Source organism: Narcine bancroftii, chromosome 3 (assembly GCF_036971445.1).
Source record: "Narcine bancroftii isolate sNarBan1 chromosome 3, sNarBan1.hap1, whole genome shotgun sequence".
Classification (NCBI taxonomy): Eukaryota; Metazoa; Chordata; class Chondrichthyes; order Torpediniformes; family Narcinidae; genus Narcine; species Narcine bancroftii.
This window is the reverse complement of record NC_091471.1, coordinates 158115559-158135207: the sequence shown is the minus strand read 5'-3', so window position 1 is coordinate 158135207 and position 19649 is coordinate 158115559. Positions and strand designations below refer to the sequence as shown.

Below are 19649 nucleotides of genomic sequence, written 5' to 3'. Positions count from 1 at the left end.
TGAAAGGTCAGTAAGTCCAGTGATTCGGTAAGTAAACCCAGTCCTTGCATTTTCCAGACTGTTTGTTTTCATTGGATCTCCTCGATGATCTGTTCCTTTCAAGCAAGTGCATCAAGAGATGGCAAACTGGCAACTTAGCTGATTGCTACTTTTAGGATCTTGCTATGTCCTGGTTGATCGCTATGTTTGCCTGCATTTTAAAAGGGAGTCATTGGGTTGGGGTGCTCTTTGGAAGACAACTAGGCAGGAAAGAAATGTTAAATCTCATGTTAAAAGCTTGCAACATAAAAATGGATTGGGAGGAAGGGAGGGGTGAGGAAGGGGAAAGGAAGGAAGGAATTGAAGGGGAAGGAGGGGAGGGGATGGAAGGGGAAGGAAAGGGAGAAAGGGAGGAAGAGGGAAGATGGACTTTAATTTCTCCTTAACTTCTTACCATCTCAATTTCCATCCAATGCATCACCTGGATGTGTTGTCCCAGTTGCAAAGTAGTAAAGGGAATTGCAAATTTGAACATAACCAGCTGCCACCAAAAGCAATCATGGGCTCTTTTATTGCTACAAATAGGTTTTGAGATAACCTCTTCCTGATGAAGGAGTTCAGCTGATATGCTTTCCACAGGACAGGATTTTCCTTGCCCTCACCTATCACCCCACTAGCTTCTGCATCCAACACATTATCCTCTGTAATTTTCACTACCTACAACATGATCCCACCATCAGAGATATCTTCCCCTCTCCTCCCTTCTCCACTGCTCTCTATGTGACTCCCTTGTCCACTCATCCCTTCCCACCAATTGCCCCCTTGGGACTTTCCTGTGGCTACAGGAAGTGCCACACTTGTGCCCACACCTCCTCCCTCACCACCATTCAGGGCCTCAAACAAGCTTTTCGTGTATCTGCAGGAGTCATTAATTGCATCCAGATCTCCTTTTGTGGCCTTATCTACATCGGAGAGACTGGTCGCAGTCTGGGAGATCACTTCGCTGAGCTCCTTTGCTCCGTCCACATCAGTGACAGAGACCTCCCAGTAGCCAACCACTTTAATTCCGTGCTCACATCTATGTCCATAGCCTCACACCAATCCCACCCGTAAATTGGATTAACAACACTTGATTTTCCACCTGGGCTCTCTCCAACTGGATGGTATTAATATTGACTCCTCTGGTTTCTGCTAGTCTGCTCTCCTTTCCCCCTCCCTTCCCTTTCCTTTTGTCTTCTTTCCTTCAGCTCTCCACCCCCTTCCCTTTCCATTTACAAAGCCATCCCTCTTTCCCTAGCTTGTTGCTGGCCCTCCTTCCCTTCTCCACCTATTATCTCCTGTCTTTGGACCTTACTCCTCCCCCTTCCCCTCCCCCCTACCATTTTGTTCAGGTGCCTGTCAACATTTGTTCATACTTTGAAGAAGGGCTCAAGCCTGAAACGATAGTTATCTTTATCCTTGGTACATAAAGTGAACTTCTTCACACAGAGTGACGGGAGTGCAGCCACATTAACAGTTCCTGCCCTGACCCCTTCGGTCTCTGCTTCTGGAGATGGAAGACATTCTACCCAATGAATCCTAGGGGCTTTACCCAGAGAACACTTGGGGCAGGCTGGACACGGACTTGGAAAGGCAAAGGCTGATGGCTTATCATCAGTAATTGAGGGTGGGTTTGGTAGGAAAGACACAGAGATGTGTGTGCATCGCAAGCTCAGACCCACAGTCACTGTGAACCAGATGGAACAAGAGGTTCAAATCCTTTCTGGTGGTCTTTGGAGAGAGACTTTTAGCCAAAGCAATTGAGAGACTAATATTGCCAGAATAATTATGTGGAAATAATCCTCCACCCTCTGAAACGTGGCACAGGCATTGGAATGGCACTGAGGTGCCATCTCAGTGTTTGCCAACCAGACACAAGGAATATGGAAATATGGCAGAGCCACTGTAATGGAAATGCTACCACTGGTGAGGACCCGTGGGGAGTGAGGGTGTGGAGATGCAGTGTTCCCATGGGTCCCAGCCACCTAGTGGACTGCCATCGGCTCTGCACGGGATGGAACAGGGTCTGTGCTCAAGATGAAGGCGCCTGTTAATCGGCAGCAGACACAAGGGGTTGCAGACTCCAGGGAAGCAGAGGACGGAGAGAAGGCGGGGACTGGGTACTGAACTTTAAGATCAGGCATGATCTCGTTGAATGGCAGAGCAGGCTCGAAGGGTCGAATGGCCTACTCCTGCTCCTATCTTCTATGATTCTATGCTTCTATGACTGGAATAGAGCACCGGAGGTCAGGAAGATCACCCCACACTCTGTCTGAGAAGGAGAAGCGGAAGAGATGACCTACGGGACTCTGGCCACGGAGGTGGACAAGTGAGGGGGCTCTGCAGTGGGCTGTTGGTGACTTGAGGTGAGGAACCCATGGAAGCTATGGGCTGTTGGAGACTGGCTTGAAATGGCCGGAGGGGTACCAGGTATCGGAACCGGGATGCGAGGATGTGCTGAGGGTGCTGAAGGGCCTATGACCATGTCAGAGGTTTGGATCTGGAGGTCGGGTTGCTGAAGATTTGGACTGGACTCTGCGTGGCTGTGGGGACTATTGAAGTGCTGGAGGTGAATCTATGGACACTCGGTGACTCTGGTGGGGGGAGGGGGTGAACACACACTCGCTTTGGTGCTATCTCTCTGACTGCAAGAGTCACTTAGGCAATTCCTGCTGGTGGTGAATCTGTCTGCTTTTCAACAGGCAAAAGGAAATTTCATGTAACACGACACTGTTTAAAAATGAATCCCGATTAACAATGTTTGCTGACCTGCCACAAACCAGAATGATAGTCAAAGTAAAATACTGTGCACTATGGGTGCTGGGAATCTGAAACAAAGGCATTTAATTCCAAATAATTTTAAATGGATCCATTCCCTGACACTTCAGTTTTGATATATTGTGTTAGGAAGCTTTATTCACAGTACTGTTCCAATCGGCAACATTTTGGTTTAATACCATACTTTTGAAACCGACCTTGTTCCAAGCGGACACATTCCCTTGTGGCACATCCTGTCTGAAACATTCCGGGAGATTCCACCCCTTGGAATCTGACACCTTGCAGTTTGGGCATTCACGCTCTTTGGATGCAAATCGATGGGTTTCAGCCCAGTCCATTGCACTTGCACGAGTGGAAGGGGACAGCAGAAGACCTCCTCGGACGGTATTGGACCAGCTTCACTCATGGCTCTGTCCGGATTCCCTCGCAATCAGCATCAGAGGGATGTGGTTCGGAGCTCCAGGCAATGTGGCTGTGGCCGCGGACCCTCACCCTGCTGCCGCATGTCCTGCTCCAGCCCTGTCACCCCTCTCCTGGCTGCCCAGTGACCTCCCACTCACCTCCTGGGCGCTGCAAGGAAAGGCAGCGCCGCAGCATGTGAGCCCTGATTGCACATGACCAGACACAGCTTGCCACAGCAAAGTCCCAGAAATCTCCAAGCCCACCCCTGCAATCTCTCTCGCTGGCACCGACTGGCAGAATATGAAATGCAGCATGCATTTTGACGTTTTCCTGTTGTTACGACCCCAGGGGATCCCCAAAACCCAGCAGCAATAGATATTCACCAAGACAAATGGTTACTTAAACAAAAGTTGCTTTTAATTATCTCTAAACATGAAAATAGAATCAAACTTTAACTTACTTAACCTAACAACCCCCTTCTAATTCTAAGCACACATGTATGTAATGTGTGTGTAAGTTCAGAAAAGTTCTTTGATTCACAGTCCAATCTCACTTCTCATTCCTCCAAGTTCACTGCAGGCAATTCTTATACTATGCACAGAATTTAACATTTATAAAGTTCACCAGGCTCTGGTGCTTGAAAGCTAAATGGTTATCACTCAGGAAGATTTTTGTCGATTTTCAGAGGGAGATTTGTTGTTCCTCTTTAATCAGCCACTTTAGTGTCTTGCTGATAAAACTTGCCCCTTCAGGGTTCTCCAGATGATAACCTCTTTCTTTCAGGTCATCAGAGAGTTCCTTTTTGTTTCCCTTATTCCAAATGAAACATTAGACAGCCAGTCCTCTCCTCTTGCATGAACCACAAGGGCTTTGACCAGGCCATCTTCCAAATGGGCTTGCCAGCTTGTCCTGTTCCAGTCCCAGCTACTTCTGCTGGCTGTAACACTGTCCAGTGATCTCTGTATCTCTCTCTCTCTGAGATAAATCCTGTTTGACTCTCTCTGCTTGCAAAACCACATGACCCTCTTAGAACAGCAAGCTCTCTTCTAGACAGCAGTGGCTCCAACATGCTCTTTCATCTGTTGCCTTTTGCAAACAATTCATTAGTGAAGTCTCTTGAGCACTCTTCAAAGCTCTTGAAAAAGCTGTGGAGCTGATATGTCTAGCATGGGGCAGAGCTCCAGTATTTCAAATAAGATCTGTTTTTGTATGTAACCTACTCTAACAAACCTTTCCCAATTTATCTCTCAAAAACATATCTATATACTCTGTCACACTATTACCAAGTTTATTAAAACTAGGGAACTGTTTTTCAATCCTCAAGGGAGAAAACGATATAGATGCTCGAATCTATATCGACTCAGATGGTCAAGCACTTTTCCCCAGCCTTCGTGTCATATCCCTATGTACATTTCAACGGGTAGAAAGGGTCAGTTAAGGTTTTGGGTCTGGACCTTCCAACGAGACTTTGCATTTACAAAGTGGTTCATCACAGCCTCTGGCCGATCCAATCACCTCAGTAACCCAGGATTTGGGTATAGAAAGATGGCACGCTGAAGTTTGGAGTTGGATACTGTCATGATAATGAATATGTATGAGATGTACCGGAAGTCACGTGGTATGAGAGAGAGATAAGAGCACAAGCAGGAGAACAAAGGAAACTGGAAAATAAAGACTCTGAGAAGTTTACCTGATAAAACTTGTGTTTAATGTTTTATTAACTTCACATTTCGGGCTACAAATGTGACAGATACCACTTGAGAAAATTACTTAATATTTAAGAGACAAATAGTATATATTTTACAAGATATGGAGCCCATATTTACAAAATATGGGTGTAAATATTTAAATGAGGCTCTGATATTCCCTCTCTCCTTAAGGTCTCAGGAAAAAAACTAAAATAATACGTACTCCTGTTGGGGGTCTCTTGTCCCCTTCTTTTTTTCCCCTTTTAGTAGGGGGATAGAGGGGAAGGGGGTGGGAAATAGGAGGGGTTTCTTTTTTCTCTTTATATACCACATGTATTTGTATTGATCTGCATTATTTTTAATTATGAGTGTTCTTTTATGTGGTTTTAAATTTATAAAATAAAACCCTTGATAACCGGGCATTCGTTCAGAAGTGCAGTCGCTGACTCTGCCTGGATAGAAATGACAACTGGTACAACAAATGCATCATGATGTGAAAGGTTCCCCCCGCCCCAGGCAGATTTTGGAAAGAGGAGGGAGTTAAGGGGATGCTTGAAAAATTAGCTTTCGTTTTAGCATTCTAGCAGAGTTCCAGACTCACCATTGCACTGGGTGCAGCGGAAACTGTCACCCTCCTCTGATCCCAGGAGTATCTGTCTCCAATGTTTGACCTTGGAAGCCTGGAGCTGCCGGAGGACGGAACAATTGGACGTGCTCCACCTGCATTTACCAGGTGATGGCGCACGAAATCACTGCTGATCGTGGGAGAAGCGGAGCTCGGCAGTTCCTCCAGCGCTGCAGATGACGCTGTGTGCGGCTGTGACCCCTCCGCCACCCCACCCCCCCCCACCCCCACCCCCACCCCTTCTCGTGCTGGAGGTGGTGCTCTGTGTGGAAGTCTGGACTTTTTCCGCGCTGCAGGTGGTGCAGTGTGCGGAATTCGGCGATTTCACCAGCCCTGCAGGCGGCGCTGTGAGTGGAGATCGGAAGGTCCTCCAGCGCTGCAGGTGGTGCTGCGTGTGGAGGTCAGCAGTTCCTCCAGCGCTGCAGGTGGCGCTGCAAGTGGAGGTCCACCGCCGCAGTGCCAGGCGGTCACTGTGAGGAGAGCGATTCCGTGCGAGGTGTGATCCGGTCTCCATGGCCGTCAGCTGCAGGCTCGGCGCTTTCCTCAACTTTCGTGCCGTGTCCCGGGCTTACGGTCCTTCGGTGGCCGGGTGCCTCAGACCCTGCCTGCCGCTGGTGCCGGTGAAGGAGCCGCAGGCCCGAAACTGGGCCGCGGGCTGGAGTAGTGCGAGCGTCGGGCCGCAGCGTCCTTACTCGCAGCAGGTGAGGGGCTGCGAGCGGAGCGCGGGCGTAAGGCGCTGGTAGAGTGCAGGTAAAGGCCTTAAACCCACCGGTGCCGGCCTGCCGGGGGCCTCGAGTTGAAGCTCTCCGACGTACCGTTCGATGATGATCCCTGGGGAAGGTGGCAGGGATGGGGATGGGGATTTTCCCTTGTAGGAGGCCATCTGGGTAACACCCAGGTCCTCCCTTGGTGGGACCAGCCAACAGGCGGAACGGGAAGGGGTCTGTTCACCTGGAAAGGATGCAGTGAAGATTCACCAGAGGTGTAACTGGAACTGAAGAGCTAATGAGCCTTTCCTTATAAGACTTGGCTGGGACTTTTGTTCTTTGAGTGTGGGAGGCTGAGGGAGGACCTTGTACAGTAATAGTCATGATGGACATGGATAACGTAATACACAGGCATTTTGCCCAGGGTAGCAAAATTAAAACGAGAGGGAAAAGATTTAAAGGGGAACTTTCACACAAAGGGTGGTGGGTACGTGCATTGAACTTTCAGAGGATGTGATGGAAGGAGAAACAAAGCATTTGAAAAGTGTTTCAACTGCCATAAGGATTAAATAAAGAGATTATGGACCAAATGCAGGCAAATGAGACTAATTGAGTGGAGAACTAAGGGACACACTGGAAACTACACTCTGGAATCAGAAGCAAAGCACAATCTGCTGGAGGAACTCAGTGGTTCAAGCAACATCAGTGGGAGAAACAGAATAGTCAATGTTGCAGACCAAACCCCTCAATCAGTCCTCGGTTCCTTTTCTTTCACAATGCTGCTTGACCCACTGAGTTCACAAGCTTATTGTGTTTACAGCTTGACAACTTGATTGGCATGGATGAATTGGCTTTGTAATGCAGTGTTGAAACTCATCAGCCCATCTCCTCCATGCCAACCAAGATGTCTATCTACACTAATCCCGTTTGCTCTTCCCTGAATTTACATCAACCATGAAATTGAATATCTGTGCAAACTGTTCTTCTCTGCCCATCCTTCCTCATGTCTGTAAGGTATAGTGATCTTTGGTAATGTGCTCTTTTTCCCAACAGATTGATTTAAAATCATCTGCCCATCTTTGTCCCACACTTTAAACCTGCTGACTATACCTTACCATTGCCCTCCACTTGGTATTCTTGTCTAAATGAAATGCATTAATTATAGTGCTGTTTGTTGTAATTTCAGTTCTATTTTGTGTGTCAATATATGGGTTTTAAAAACAATTGTGGAGCCATGTGTTTGAGAACTGAGTTCTTGAAGGTTTGATGGAGGCTGCGCTGAAAGTATACTGCCCTCTTGCAGCAGGGGCAGTGTCTTGCTGATGTCTGATTGCTTACAGCTTTGTGATGCCCTTGGTGATTGTGTGAATGACCAATAACCTTTCAGACCCAAGCAGAAGGCAGGGGCACTATGAGGGAGTGGTGGGATAGGGGAACATGCCTATGGAAGAAGCTCCCTTCCATATCCACCTCCAGTCACTTGCCTGTTGGCCTGTGTTCCTTCCCCTGCCCTTTTTTCCCTCCACCTCCCATCTTTTTATTCATGCGCTTATCTGCGTTTTGTTCATACCTTGATGAAGGGCTCAGTTGCAAAATGTTCGTGGCATACCTTTGCTTCCTTTGGATGCTGTGTGACCTGCTGAGTTTCTCCAACACTTTTGTATTTTGCACCAAGTTTAAGAGACACTCACAGATTTAACTAGGAAAGGTATGGACATAATGTGGATACGTGGGACTAGTGTAGATGAGCAAAAAGGTCAGCATGGCTGTGGTGGGCTGAAAGATCTATTTTCTCTTTGCCACAACTCTATGACCCTCCAACAAGAAAAGTCAATTTCTTGATAGTGACTGGCATTACTATTGCCCAGTTCCCCACCATTGATATCCTGGGGGTGGAGTTACCATTAACCAGAAATTTAACGGGGTTATGCACACACATCTGAGGGTGAGATCTTCCAGCAAGTGACTCCCCTAATGCTCGAAAACCTTCACACCAACCATAAGGCACATCAACAGTGTGTTGGAACTCACCATCAAACCTCAAGAAGCTCACTGTAGCAGGCCAAAGCCCACTTGGTCGAGACCTCTTCCCCCTCTGCCAGTACCCCACATTTGTAGCCTTGCCCATAGCAAATGCATGGGAACACCACCAACTGCAAGTTTTCCCCCAAGTGTACTCATCTAGAAATGTATCCCTTATTGTTAGGTCGCATATTTGGAACTTTCTACTCAAGAGTAATTTGGAGGCACTCTCACCAGAAGGATTGCAGTAACTTAAGAACCTGGTTCACTGCCCCTTCTTGGGGCTGAGTTAGGAAATGTTCAGTAATCTTGCCAGCATCCCCCATGCACTGGAAAAAAGAATGGAAGGGGAAAGGCCCAAGATGAAGCAACACAGAAATCTGTGTATTAATGTATTTCCACTTTGCTGTGTTGACTGTACTCAAAATATCTAATTTTTAAAAATCTCACTCAGGAGACCTGCCAGCCTTTCCAAGAGGACTATCCTCCACTTCCTGATTATGAGCCCTCTCTTTTAGAAATGGAGCAAAATGTGTTTGTTGTAAAGGCTCGTGGTTTGCCCTGGTCTTGCTCTGTGGAAGATGTGCTTGGATTCTTCTCAGGTAAGGAATTTACTAAAATCTAGATATGCTTTTGGTTCACTGGTTTTTGTCACTGACAGTTATAAATGGAAGTGTTCTTAAAATATGTTCATGCTTCACTGAAAAATGTGTGTGCAAACTGGCCTGGAGTGTTTATCCTTCAGTCAATGTCTCTGGGAACTTGCTGCTTTGTTCCCTGTGTTACAGTGGGATAGCTCCCCTGCTGCTCTGAAGTAGATGGTACTTGTGGATCCATTCAGTGCTAGAGATGTGCAGTACGTAAATGGGCCCTTTGGCCTTCCATGTCCATGTTGACCACTATACCAGTCTCTTCTGTGTCATGGCAATTCAAGTGCTGGTCCAGATGCTCCTGGTCTGTCATGTGATTCCCTCTAAACCCTTTCTGTTTCACTTTATATCTGTACCCTCTTGTTTTAGGTGCTCTATCTTATCTAGCACCCTGGTAGATTTGTAAACCTCATTTCTGTCACCCCTCTTCCTCATTTGCTACAAGTAAATAAGATGATCCAATCTTTCTATATGACTTGAACATTCCAATCCAGGCAATACCCTGGTGAATCCCCAAGGGACCCTTTCCAGCACAGGCACATACTTTCTGTAATGTAGCAACCAGAACTGCACACTGCTCCATCTGTGGGCTGAGCAATTCACTTGTACCTACTCTAACTCGTGTTCTCTTCTACATCAATGAAACCAAGCGCCGATTAGGCAGTTGATTAACAGAGCTCCTCACTCTATCTGCAGTACCAACCCAAGCTTCCAGTTGTATTGTAGTTCAACTCCCATTCCCACTCCCAAAGTGATCTGTCCATCCTCTGTCTTCTCTACTCAAGGGCAGAGTGGCTTAATACTGTTCCTATGTCTTGTGGTTCTAATCCATAGTTGAGGAACACATATTCCATCATGGTAATCTACAACCCATTGGTGTGAACACTGATTAGTCCTGTCTCTCTTCCCCCACCCGCCCTTCCCTCGTATCTCATCCACTTTCCCTCCTCTCCTCATCCCACCCACCTACATCACAAACTGGTCTCTTTCCTCAACTGATACAATCTGCCCCACCTCTTCCTGAATGGTACCCATATCACCTTTCTGACTTACCACCCTCTAGCAGCTATCTCCATCTTCACCCTCCCTCCCCCCCCTCCCCGACCTCCCGCCATCTGCCTCTGATCTTTTTCTATCTGTCTCCAAATTTCCTTGCACCCCACCGAGCTCCCACCCATTATGCTTTACTCTTCCTCGGTCCTCTCACCACTTCCCCAATTTTTATCCTGGCTACCTTCCTTCTTAACTCTCAGTTCTGATGAAGGGTCTTGACCTAAAATATTGATTCTTCCTTCCCTCTCCACACCCCCCCCCCCCCCCCCCACAGATACTGCTCACCCACGAGTTCTTCCAGTAGTTTATTTTTTTGCTCCAGATTTTAGCATTTGCAGTCTCCGTGTGATTGTGGCCTAATCAATTAATTAAGTTTCATCATAACATCCCTGTGCCAAGTTTGATAAACGCAAATATCCCACATACTGCCTTCATCATCCCACCCATGTTGTCTCTTGTAGTGGATGTGGATGTCTACTTCTGGGCCCTTCTGTTCAAAGAAACTTTCTATGACCCTACCAGTTTCTGCATATATACTACTCTTGACCTTCCAAAATACACCACAACGTTTGTCACGAGTAAGTTCCACCTGCCATTGCTCTGCCTGTTGGAGCTCACTATGATTCTTGCTATCTCCACCAGCACAAATTTTGGTATTTAATACCTTACTCAAATGATGAGGTTACAGGTAATATAAACTGTAATGAGCATTAAATGCTGAAGTTTGTTTGCTTTTTATCTGATTTCCTCGAACATTAACTGTCTTGATATGTGGGCTCTTCCCATTTGAATTTGCTTCACCACTGGGCCACCTTAGGATTCCCCTCCCAAAATGTTCTTTCCTGCCTCATGACTCATCTTTTGTGGTTTGTTGTTGTTGATATTAGTTTTATATGAAGCAGTTTTCTAGGTTAAACCTAATATAGGAATGAAATTTCCAGGCAAAGTAATGACTGACTTGCACTGTGTCCAGTGTTGTTCCCTGTATTTGATAACCGTGTGGAACAAAACACAGATTAGATAGGACTGATGATTTTCTTTCAGTCTGTAACAGTTAACCCTGAACTTCCAGCTGCCTGTCACTTTAATTCTCTGTCCCATTCCTTCTACTAGCCTCAGACTTTGGCCTCCTGAATTAGTCCCACAAACTCCAGCTGTGGCATTACATCTTCCAACTTGGTGCATTACAGCCTTTGTATGCATTTGAGTAATTTTGAATCAACATTTGTGACATTTTCTGTTTTAGTTATGGTTTTTAATCATGTGCAGTGTTTTCCTTTAGGGATTTCTGGTCATTTCTGCCACTTTCATCACCTCCAGACAGGTCCTTGAACCTAGAAATCCCTGCCAGCCAAACTATCATTGTTTTTACTCACTGAGTTCAAGCAAATCTTGTGTGGATTCCAGATGAGAGATTTCTTGCAGGATTTATTCCCTGTTGATGTCTGTAATCTCTTCATCTAGTGTGGCCAGAGCAAGCCCTGTCCACTCATGCTGAATAATGACACTAGAAACAATTTAAAAACTTCCATTTGCTCCTGTTTGGTGGAGTAAATGGTGTTGCTGTCCCTGCTTCAGGTTAAACCTGATATCTTCAGAAGGCAGATGGCCCAGCCAACTGTTGTGGAGTCGCAAGAAGTTTGTGTTCTGTAGTGGCTCACTTTGAAGAGTCCAGTGACAGTGTTCGGTCAAGAAAATGCCAGCCAGCAGCTGTCAGGGTTTTCACACAAGGTCCAGAATTCCGGCATGCTTCGCATAAACAGTTTATATTTGCCACATGCCCCGCTATCCCTTCTGTCATATTTTCTCTCTTGCCTTGCTTTGATCATAGATCTTTCCTTTTGTTTATTTTTCAACTCCATTTCCCAGCAACCTAAAATCAGTTTATCTGTAACCTTTCTCCATTCTGTTGAAAGGTTGTTGACTTAAAACAATAACTTTTGTTTCTTTCTCCACAGATGCCTCCTGTCCTGAATATTTGAACTTTTGCTGTCTCTATAAACCTACATTGTTGAAATGGAGGCAATGAGTGGTCTGACATTTGCCTCTGTGGGGCACACCCGGACACAGGGATACTGCTTGCCCCCGTTACATGTCCCCAGATTAGAGCAGGTCAAAGTCAATGACTGGAAATTCTAACTTTGTTTCTCTCTCTTGCTATGTACTTCTATTTCTAAACAGAACTTGCTCTGCTTTTGCAATAAATGAACAGTTCAATATTCAATAGAAAACTTGTCCATAAGATCAAAAGTCACAAGAGCAGAAATAAGCTATTCAGCCCATCAAGTTTAACCCGCCATTCAATCCTGAGCTGATCCATTCTCCCACTGAGCCTCACTCCCTAGTCTTCTCCCCATGACCTTTAATGTCCTGGCTAATCAAGAACTTATCAATCTCTACACTGAATGACGGCCTCCACTACTTCCTACGTCCACCATATTTATTTCCTATCAGTAAGGCTGCAGTTGCCTCGACACAGTGCAGCATTCCATGCTGAGAACTGTGGCTGGCAGCTTGAATCAGTGTGATTTGAGAGTGGAGAAAGAAAGGGTGGGCCTGACAGGGTTGGTGTCTGGAAGATTGCAGGGATGGGGTCAGTGAGTAGGTCATCAGCTTTGAATGAGTTTGGATAGAAAGTGGGTCAACCACGAGTTGAGTGGAATGGTCAGATTTGAAAGAAGCAAAGTTATGAAGCACTGAATTGTGGGATATCAAGGCAGTGAATGTTTTGATTGTTTCCCAACAGTGGTCAGTAGCAGGAGCTGGGTCTGTGGCTGTAGGTTTCAATCAAAGTAACACATCACAATACCTATCTTAATTAGTACCAGCTCAAACTCCTACAGTGTGAATTTAAGAGGTTGTGTTATTTACACTAAATATGACCCTGTTTTTCAAGAATTCCTCAGTTTTGCATTGAGTTTTTACTTTGTATCATTCAGATTTGCATGATTTTCCAAACAAGTGTGAAATAGACTGTGGGTATTGTGGAACTAGTCTAGTAATGATTAAAGAGTACATAAGAGATTCAAGAGCAGCTTAGATTCTGCAGAATAGAAGCCAGCTGTTCAGCCAACTGTCCAGGCTGTCCAACTGTTAATGCTCCAGCTGAACTTCACTCTCCTCAGCAGGCCATCACACTCCTTCATTCCAACTGTGTTCTAGCAAAGGATTACTGATCTGGTGACCCTTTGTATATCTCCATAATCTGCTGAATGTACTGGGGGTTGTAAGTAGAATCATTATAGCTGCATGAGATGTGTGGATCTCTGGCCTTTTCAGTGCTACTCTGTGGACATGTTTTTATTTACATTGGCCTTTTCCTTATCTCAGATTGTGGGGTGGTGAATGGTGTTGAGGGCGTGCACTTCCTGTGTAACAGAGCAGGCAAGCCGAGTGGTGAAGCAATTATTGAACTCCAGTCTGCTGAGGATGTCCGGAAGGCTTTGGAGAAACACAGAAAGTACTTGGGGGAACGTTATATTGAAGGTAAGTTGAAGCAGGACTCCAGAACACTTCTTTCATCACTGGAAGGTTCTTCCACTTGTGTCCGTGCTGACTTTATGAAAGATTTCTCCCAAGACAACCTCCCCTTGTTGCCTCTGTCTATGCCTCCTACTGTCTCAAGAAAGCTGCCAATATATTAAAGGACACATTCCATTCCCAGTAACACACTCTTCTAAACCCCCACCGTCCATTGGATACAGGAGCTTGAAAACATTTAAGGACAGTTCCTTTTCTGCTATCAGACTCTCACTGGTAAAAGATGATGTCCTTGTACTGTTTAACTGTTCTTTTCTCTATTCCATGAACTGTAATTATACTTTTCTCTACACTCTGCACATTTGACTTATTGTAACAATACTTCCTATACTGTTGTTTGTACATTTGTTTGTCATTATTGCACTACCTACATTATGGGTTGACTTTCCTGGATAGAATGCAAAATGAAGCCTTTTATTTTGGTATTTTGGTACAAGTGGAAACAATTCAATTCAAATGTTTTCATTTCCACTGTTTATTCAGTTTCCTGCTGAAAGTTGCTGTTAAATCTGCTTCCAGAATTTCTACTGGCTTTGTTCCAGAAATCAAAACAACGAACTCCTCTTTCACCAATTGCCTTTAATCTATTTCTCCAGTTCGCAACTCAGCACGTTCTTGGGTTTTAAAAATGAGCCCAAAAGTCTTTGTAGTTTGCAGAGTTAGATATCATTATGTTGATATTATATCATTATATTGTAGCCTATGCATATACTCCTGGGGAGCATTGTGCTGTAGACTGATGATCCTGGGACACAGGATGGAGCTAGATAACCATAAAAGAGGTGTCCTGGCTGCTCTAGAGAGAGGGATCTGGAAATTTCTAGCTTGTCTGCTTCTCACAAGTAACCAGAGTTTGAGTATAATATTCTGTTTCTTGATGCATTAATGTGCAATATTGAGCAGGGTTAAAGTAATAAACCATGAGGCTAAAAAATGCAAGATCTTTTCTCTTTCCAGCTTCACTACATAAAATTGTACATAATTTGATTTTTTTTGATGATAATGATTAATGGATAACTATTGGGAAAGAAATGGAGTATTTTGCTGTTTTTGAAACAAGATGTTGTATCTTTTTCTTTTATTCTAGAGGAGAGGCACAACTTCTTATTAATGTCCTCCTACAGTGCAGTGCTATACCTTGAGTGCCAGCCAGTGTAGTAGTCATGCTGGCAGCTACTGTGAAATCACTAAATTCCAATGTAAATATTGCTTCCCTCTTTCCTTGTGTGTCCATGTTTGGAGTTCTATTTAGAAGAAAGCTGTTGTGGGTTGCACTTTGGCTGCATTATAACAAATGGAAATTAAAAAGGGGAGAAAAGGTTTGAAGGGGAAATTGTATCCCTTTGCAGGGGATAAGGAATGTTTTGTAAACCAGAGTTCAGCAATTCCAATACATGATAGATTTATGATAGAGGATTATTGGAAGAAAACAACCTCTATCATTGCATCCTGGTACATGTGGTAGTAAACTTGAATGGAAGAACAGAAGAAATAGGAGTCTGCTCTTCCATTCAGCAAGATTATGGCTGGCTGTGAACTTGACTCCACTTGAACTTACTTGTTCCCCATCAGTGGATGGAAGGTAAGTAACCCTGGGACTTAGAGTAGGTGATCTATGTAGTGACTTGTTCGTTGCGCTTATTCTATAAATCTGAATCTGGGTTCCACCCTGTGAAGCACCAAGTTATTGTGAAATACAGCCTTGTGAAGTTGGAGGGTATGATATTTACTATGGTATGATTGTCTATTGCATAGAATTATATCTACATTATCTACATTGTCTGCATTTAAACACGATCATTTGGTTCCAAATATCTGGCCATGAAAAGATGAGGAGAATTAAATTATTACAACCACCAGAAAAGAAGGAACAGGTTATGACTTTTATATAATAAGGAAGGGTTTGGGGTGACCTGATAAATTGTACCTTTAAAATTAAGGGAGTTTCGGCATTGAAAAGATCTTTCCACATCAGGTAGTGAAGAACTAAGAATAAAATATAAGCTAGACACTAATAAATAGATGATAGGTGAATGGTGGCACGGTTGGCGTAGCAGTTAGCGCAATGCCTTTACAGCACCAACTATCAGGACCAGACCTGGGTTCAAAACCCATGCTGTCTGTAAGGAGTTTGTATGTTCTCCCATGTCTGCATGGTTTTCTCTGGGGGCTCTGGTATCCTTCCACCCTTCAAAAAAAAAAATCATGAAAAGGTTTTTTTTTTAAAAAAAGACTTTGGCATGATCTTGATTAAACAAAGAAAAGAATTTGAAGATGTGAAAAGACAACTATGTGCTTAAAAACTTGAAATATTCAATGATATATCCCACGACTTTGAGGGTTGACGTAGCAGAAGGGAAGCGGCAAGTTTTCAAGACTAAGAATGAGGTGGAAGACTTTCTGTGAAGTTTGTTTAAATAAAGAGATTAAGGTTGCTGAGGGACAAGATTGTGAAAATATTTATAATGGAACTATGTAAAAGTACTAAAAGTTGTATTTTTTTAATTAAACTCTCGTATTTATTGTTTAAAAGTTAAATGTATAGAAATGTTCATAGAAAGCTTAGTAAAAGGAAAATAAATCTGGAAAATAGGTCTAAGGGGGAGAATGGTGCCTGGAAAGGAGTAGCAAAAAAAAATGGCACGAAAGCGAGGGTTCTTACTCAAGATATTCCATGGGCTTTTTTCACAGGCTTTCAAGGTTCTATGTATATGTCACTGTTGGGGAAGGGACATTGTGTGTTTTTTCTTAAAGGGGAAGGATCGCTATTTAACAGTCAAAGATTTTACTATGTTAAAAAAAAATTAGTTTTAAAGAGGAATATGGATAGAACATTAAAATTTATTAGTTTTAATGTTGATGGAATTAACGGGACGGGGAAGAGAAAATGGGTCTTGGTGGACCTAAAAAAAAAATTTAAAGACGTCTTTTTACAAGAAACACGCCATACCAAATTGGAACATGCAAAATTTAAAAAGAGGATGGTGGGGCAAGTAAAATGGTCTTCATTTGGATCAAAAGCAAGAGGTGTAGTGATTTTAATTAATAAAAATATACCAATAATAATAGAAGAGACATTAACTGATCAAGCTGGAAAATTTATGATGGCACATTGCAAAATTTAAGCAGAATCATGGACATATATGAATATTGTTACAAGATCAAACCAGCAACCACAAAGAAGACATATCACACAGGGGTAAAAATTAACAATTTTACTTTATTAACAAAAAATTCACCTTCAAACTTTAATTCAAAATCCCCCCTTTTATAACAATGCCCACTGGTTACTATGCAAATTCATATTACAGTATAAAACTAATAAATTCCCCAGCCTAAAGATAACATGTGTAATAAAAGTCTAAGTTATATTTCCAACCAGCCCACAGAAAAACTTAGATACAAAACAAACACAAAACACACAAGACTCACTAAGCTTTGATCTCAACTGAAGCAAAGATCATGAACAAAATTCAGTTTGTTTGATTTCTTTGGCTTGGCTTCGCGGACGAAGATTTATGGAGGGGGTAAAAAGTCCACGTCAGCTGCAGGCTCGTTTGTGGCTGACAAGTCTGATGCGGGACAGGCAGACACGGTTGCAGCGGTTGCAGGGGAAAATTGGTTGGTTGGGGTTGGGTGTTGGGTTTTTCCTCCTTTGCCTTTTGTCAGTGAGGTGGGCTCTGCGGTCTTCTTCAAAGGAGGTTGCTGCCCGCCAAACTGTGAGGCGCCAAGATGCACGGTTTGAGGCGTTATCAGCCCACTGGCGGTGGTCAATGTGGCAGGCACCAAGAGATTTCTTTAGGCAGTCCTTGTACCTTTTCTTTGGTGCACCTCTGTCACGGTGGCCAGTGGAGAGCTCGCCATATAACACGATCTTGGGAAGGCGATGGTCCTCCATTCTGGAGACGTGACCCATCCAGCGCAGCTGGATCTTCAGCAGCGTGGACTCGATGCTGTCGACCTCTGCCATCTCGAGTACTTCGACGTTAGGGATGAAAGCGCTCCAATGGATGTTGAGGATGGAGCGGAGACAACGCTGGTGGAAGCGTTCTAGGAGCCGTAGGTGGTGCCGGTAGAGGACCCATGATTCGGAGCCGAACAGGAGTGTGGGTATGACAACGGCTCTGTATACGCTTATCTTTGTGAGGTTTTTCAGTTGGTTGTTTTTCCAGACTCTTTTGTGTAGTCTTCTTCAGCATGATGCTGAACCAAGCCATGAAAGACCCCAACAATGAAGATGCTGTTTACATCCAGTACCGCACGGATGGCAGTCTCTTCAATCTGAGGCGCCTACAAGCTCACACCAAGACACAAGAGAAACTTGTCCGTGAACTACTCTTTGCAGACAATGCCGCTTTAGTTGCCCATTCAGAGCCAGCTCTTCAGCGCTTGACGTCCTGCTTTGCGGAAACTGCCAAAATGTTTGGCCTGGAAGTCAGCCTGAAGAAAACTGAGGTCCTCCATCAGCCAGCTCCCCACCATGATTACCAGCCCCCCCACATCTCCATCGGGCACACAAAACTCAAAACGGTCCACCAGTTTACCTATCTCGGCTGCACCATTTCATCAGATGCAAGGATCGACAATGAGATAGACAACAGACTCGCCAAGGTTTGTTTGATAAAATGAAGACAAAAGATCTTTGAGAGAGAGAGAGCACAAAATTTGAAGTTGTCTTCTTGTGTTGTTTGCAGAGAGAGGAACAACTACTTTTTTTGGATCCTTCTGGCTGCCTTTGGAATGTTCATCATTTTAGAAATCCCAACATTCTAAACTGTCCTCCAGACCATGACTCATCCTCTGGGCCTTCTTCCACTCCACAGCACCCCCAATGGTGGTTTATCATCCAAGTCCAGAAATTTTTAGATCATTTTCTGCACATGCTCAGTCTGTCTCCCACTCTCTCAGCAGTCCACTTTCACCTTGGCTCTCTAAGGCAAACTGTCACTTTTTAACAAAACCACACAACACATAGGCCAATACACAACACAGAACTCTGTAACAATATTTATGCCACCAAACTGACGATGAAGTCTTTGAAGGATATCTTTTTTAAAAACTAGGGAGAAGACAAAATGTATTGATTGGAGGAGATTTCAATTTTTGTTTAGATCCAATATTGGACAAATCAGTGAGAACAATAACGAGCAAAAGCTGCAAAAACATCATTATCATTTATGAAGGATTAAATTTATTTGGTATATGGTGGTGTTCAACCCCTTAGAAAGAGACTATTCGTTTTATTCAAGGGTATATGATTCACACACAAGGATTGACCTATTTTTAATGTCTGCTCAGTTACAAGGTAAAGTAGTAAAAACAGAGTATTTGTCAAGACTTTTATCAGACCACTCGCTGTAACTATTATGATAATGGAAAAGCAAGAAAGTATGTATAGATAGCGCCTTAATGCTACATTATTAAAGAGGAAGGATTTTTGTGAATTTATTAAGAGACAGAAATATTTTGTGCAAACAATCTTCCTTCTACAAACAATAGTTTTCTAATATGGGATATGCTTAAAGCTTGCTTGAGGGGATATTAAGATAGAATATGCAAGAGATTTAGAAAGTCTAGAGAAGAATATAACAAAATTTGAAGAAGAATATTAGATATCAGGACCACAAGAAAAATATAAAATATTAGAGAACAAAAAGTCACAACATAATGCACTTTAAACATATAGAATGGAAAAAATGATATTAAAATCTAAACAAAATATGAACTAGGAGAACAGGAGCATAAAGTGTTATCTTGGCAGGTTAATGCAGAGAGTCATCCAGAATAATAAATGTAATAGAAGCCGATACCATAACATAATACTATATTAGACAATACTATATGAAACTATATAAATCTGAATTAGTAGGAGATGAAAATGAAATGGAAGAATTTTTTAACAGATGGGTTCCTCCTGAGTTCGACAGACAATTTAAAGATTTGTTGGTGCCTCTTTTGATTGATGTGTTAAAACCAGGCAGTGGAGACCTAAATCCTCCCAGAAACATTTTCAACTGCTATAATTACAGTGTTACCGAAGAAAGGTAGAGACCCACTAAAAAGTTCATCATTCAGACCAATATCACTTCTGAATGCAGATTATAAAATCTAGCTAAGGCACTAGCCAACGAACTGACTGAGTATTTACCAAAATTAATACATCCTG

At 43.6% G+C, this 19649-nt stretch overlaps 1 protein-coding gene across 7 annotated transcripts in view; it reads left to right on the top strand.

Moving 5' to 3' along the window:
* grsf1 (G-rich RNA sequence binding factor 1) overlaps positions 1-19649 on the top strand; it is a 59080-nt gene that overhangs the window by 18121 nt on the left and 21310 nt on the right. For 2 of the 7 annotated variants that reach the window (XM_069925569.1, XM_069925571.1), the window contains exons 2-3: positions 8695-8842; positions 13274-13429. In XM_069925569.1, the coding sequence (XP_069781670.1) occupies positions 8695-8842; positions 13274-13429 (304 nt within the window). Of the gene's footprint in view, positions 1-5945; positions 6262-7837; positions 7927-8694; positions 8843-13273; positions 13430-19649 lie in introns of those variants that run through there. The other 5 variants (XM_069925570.1, XM_069925575.1, XM_069925573.1 and 2 more) reach the window with 5 other exon arrangements.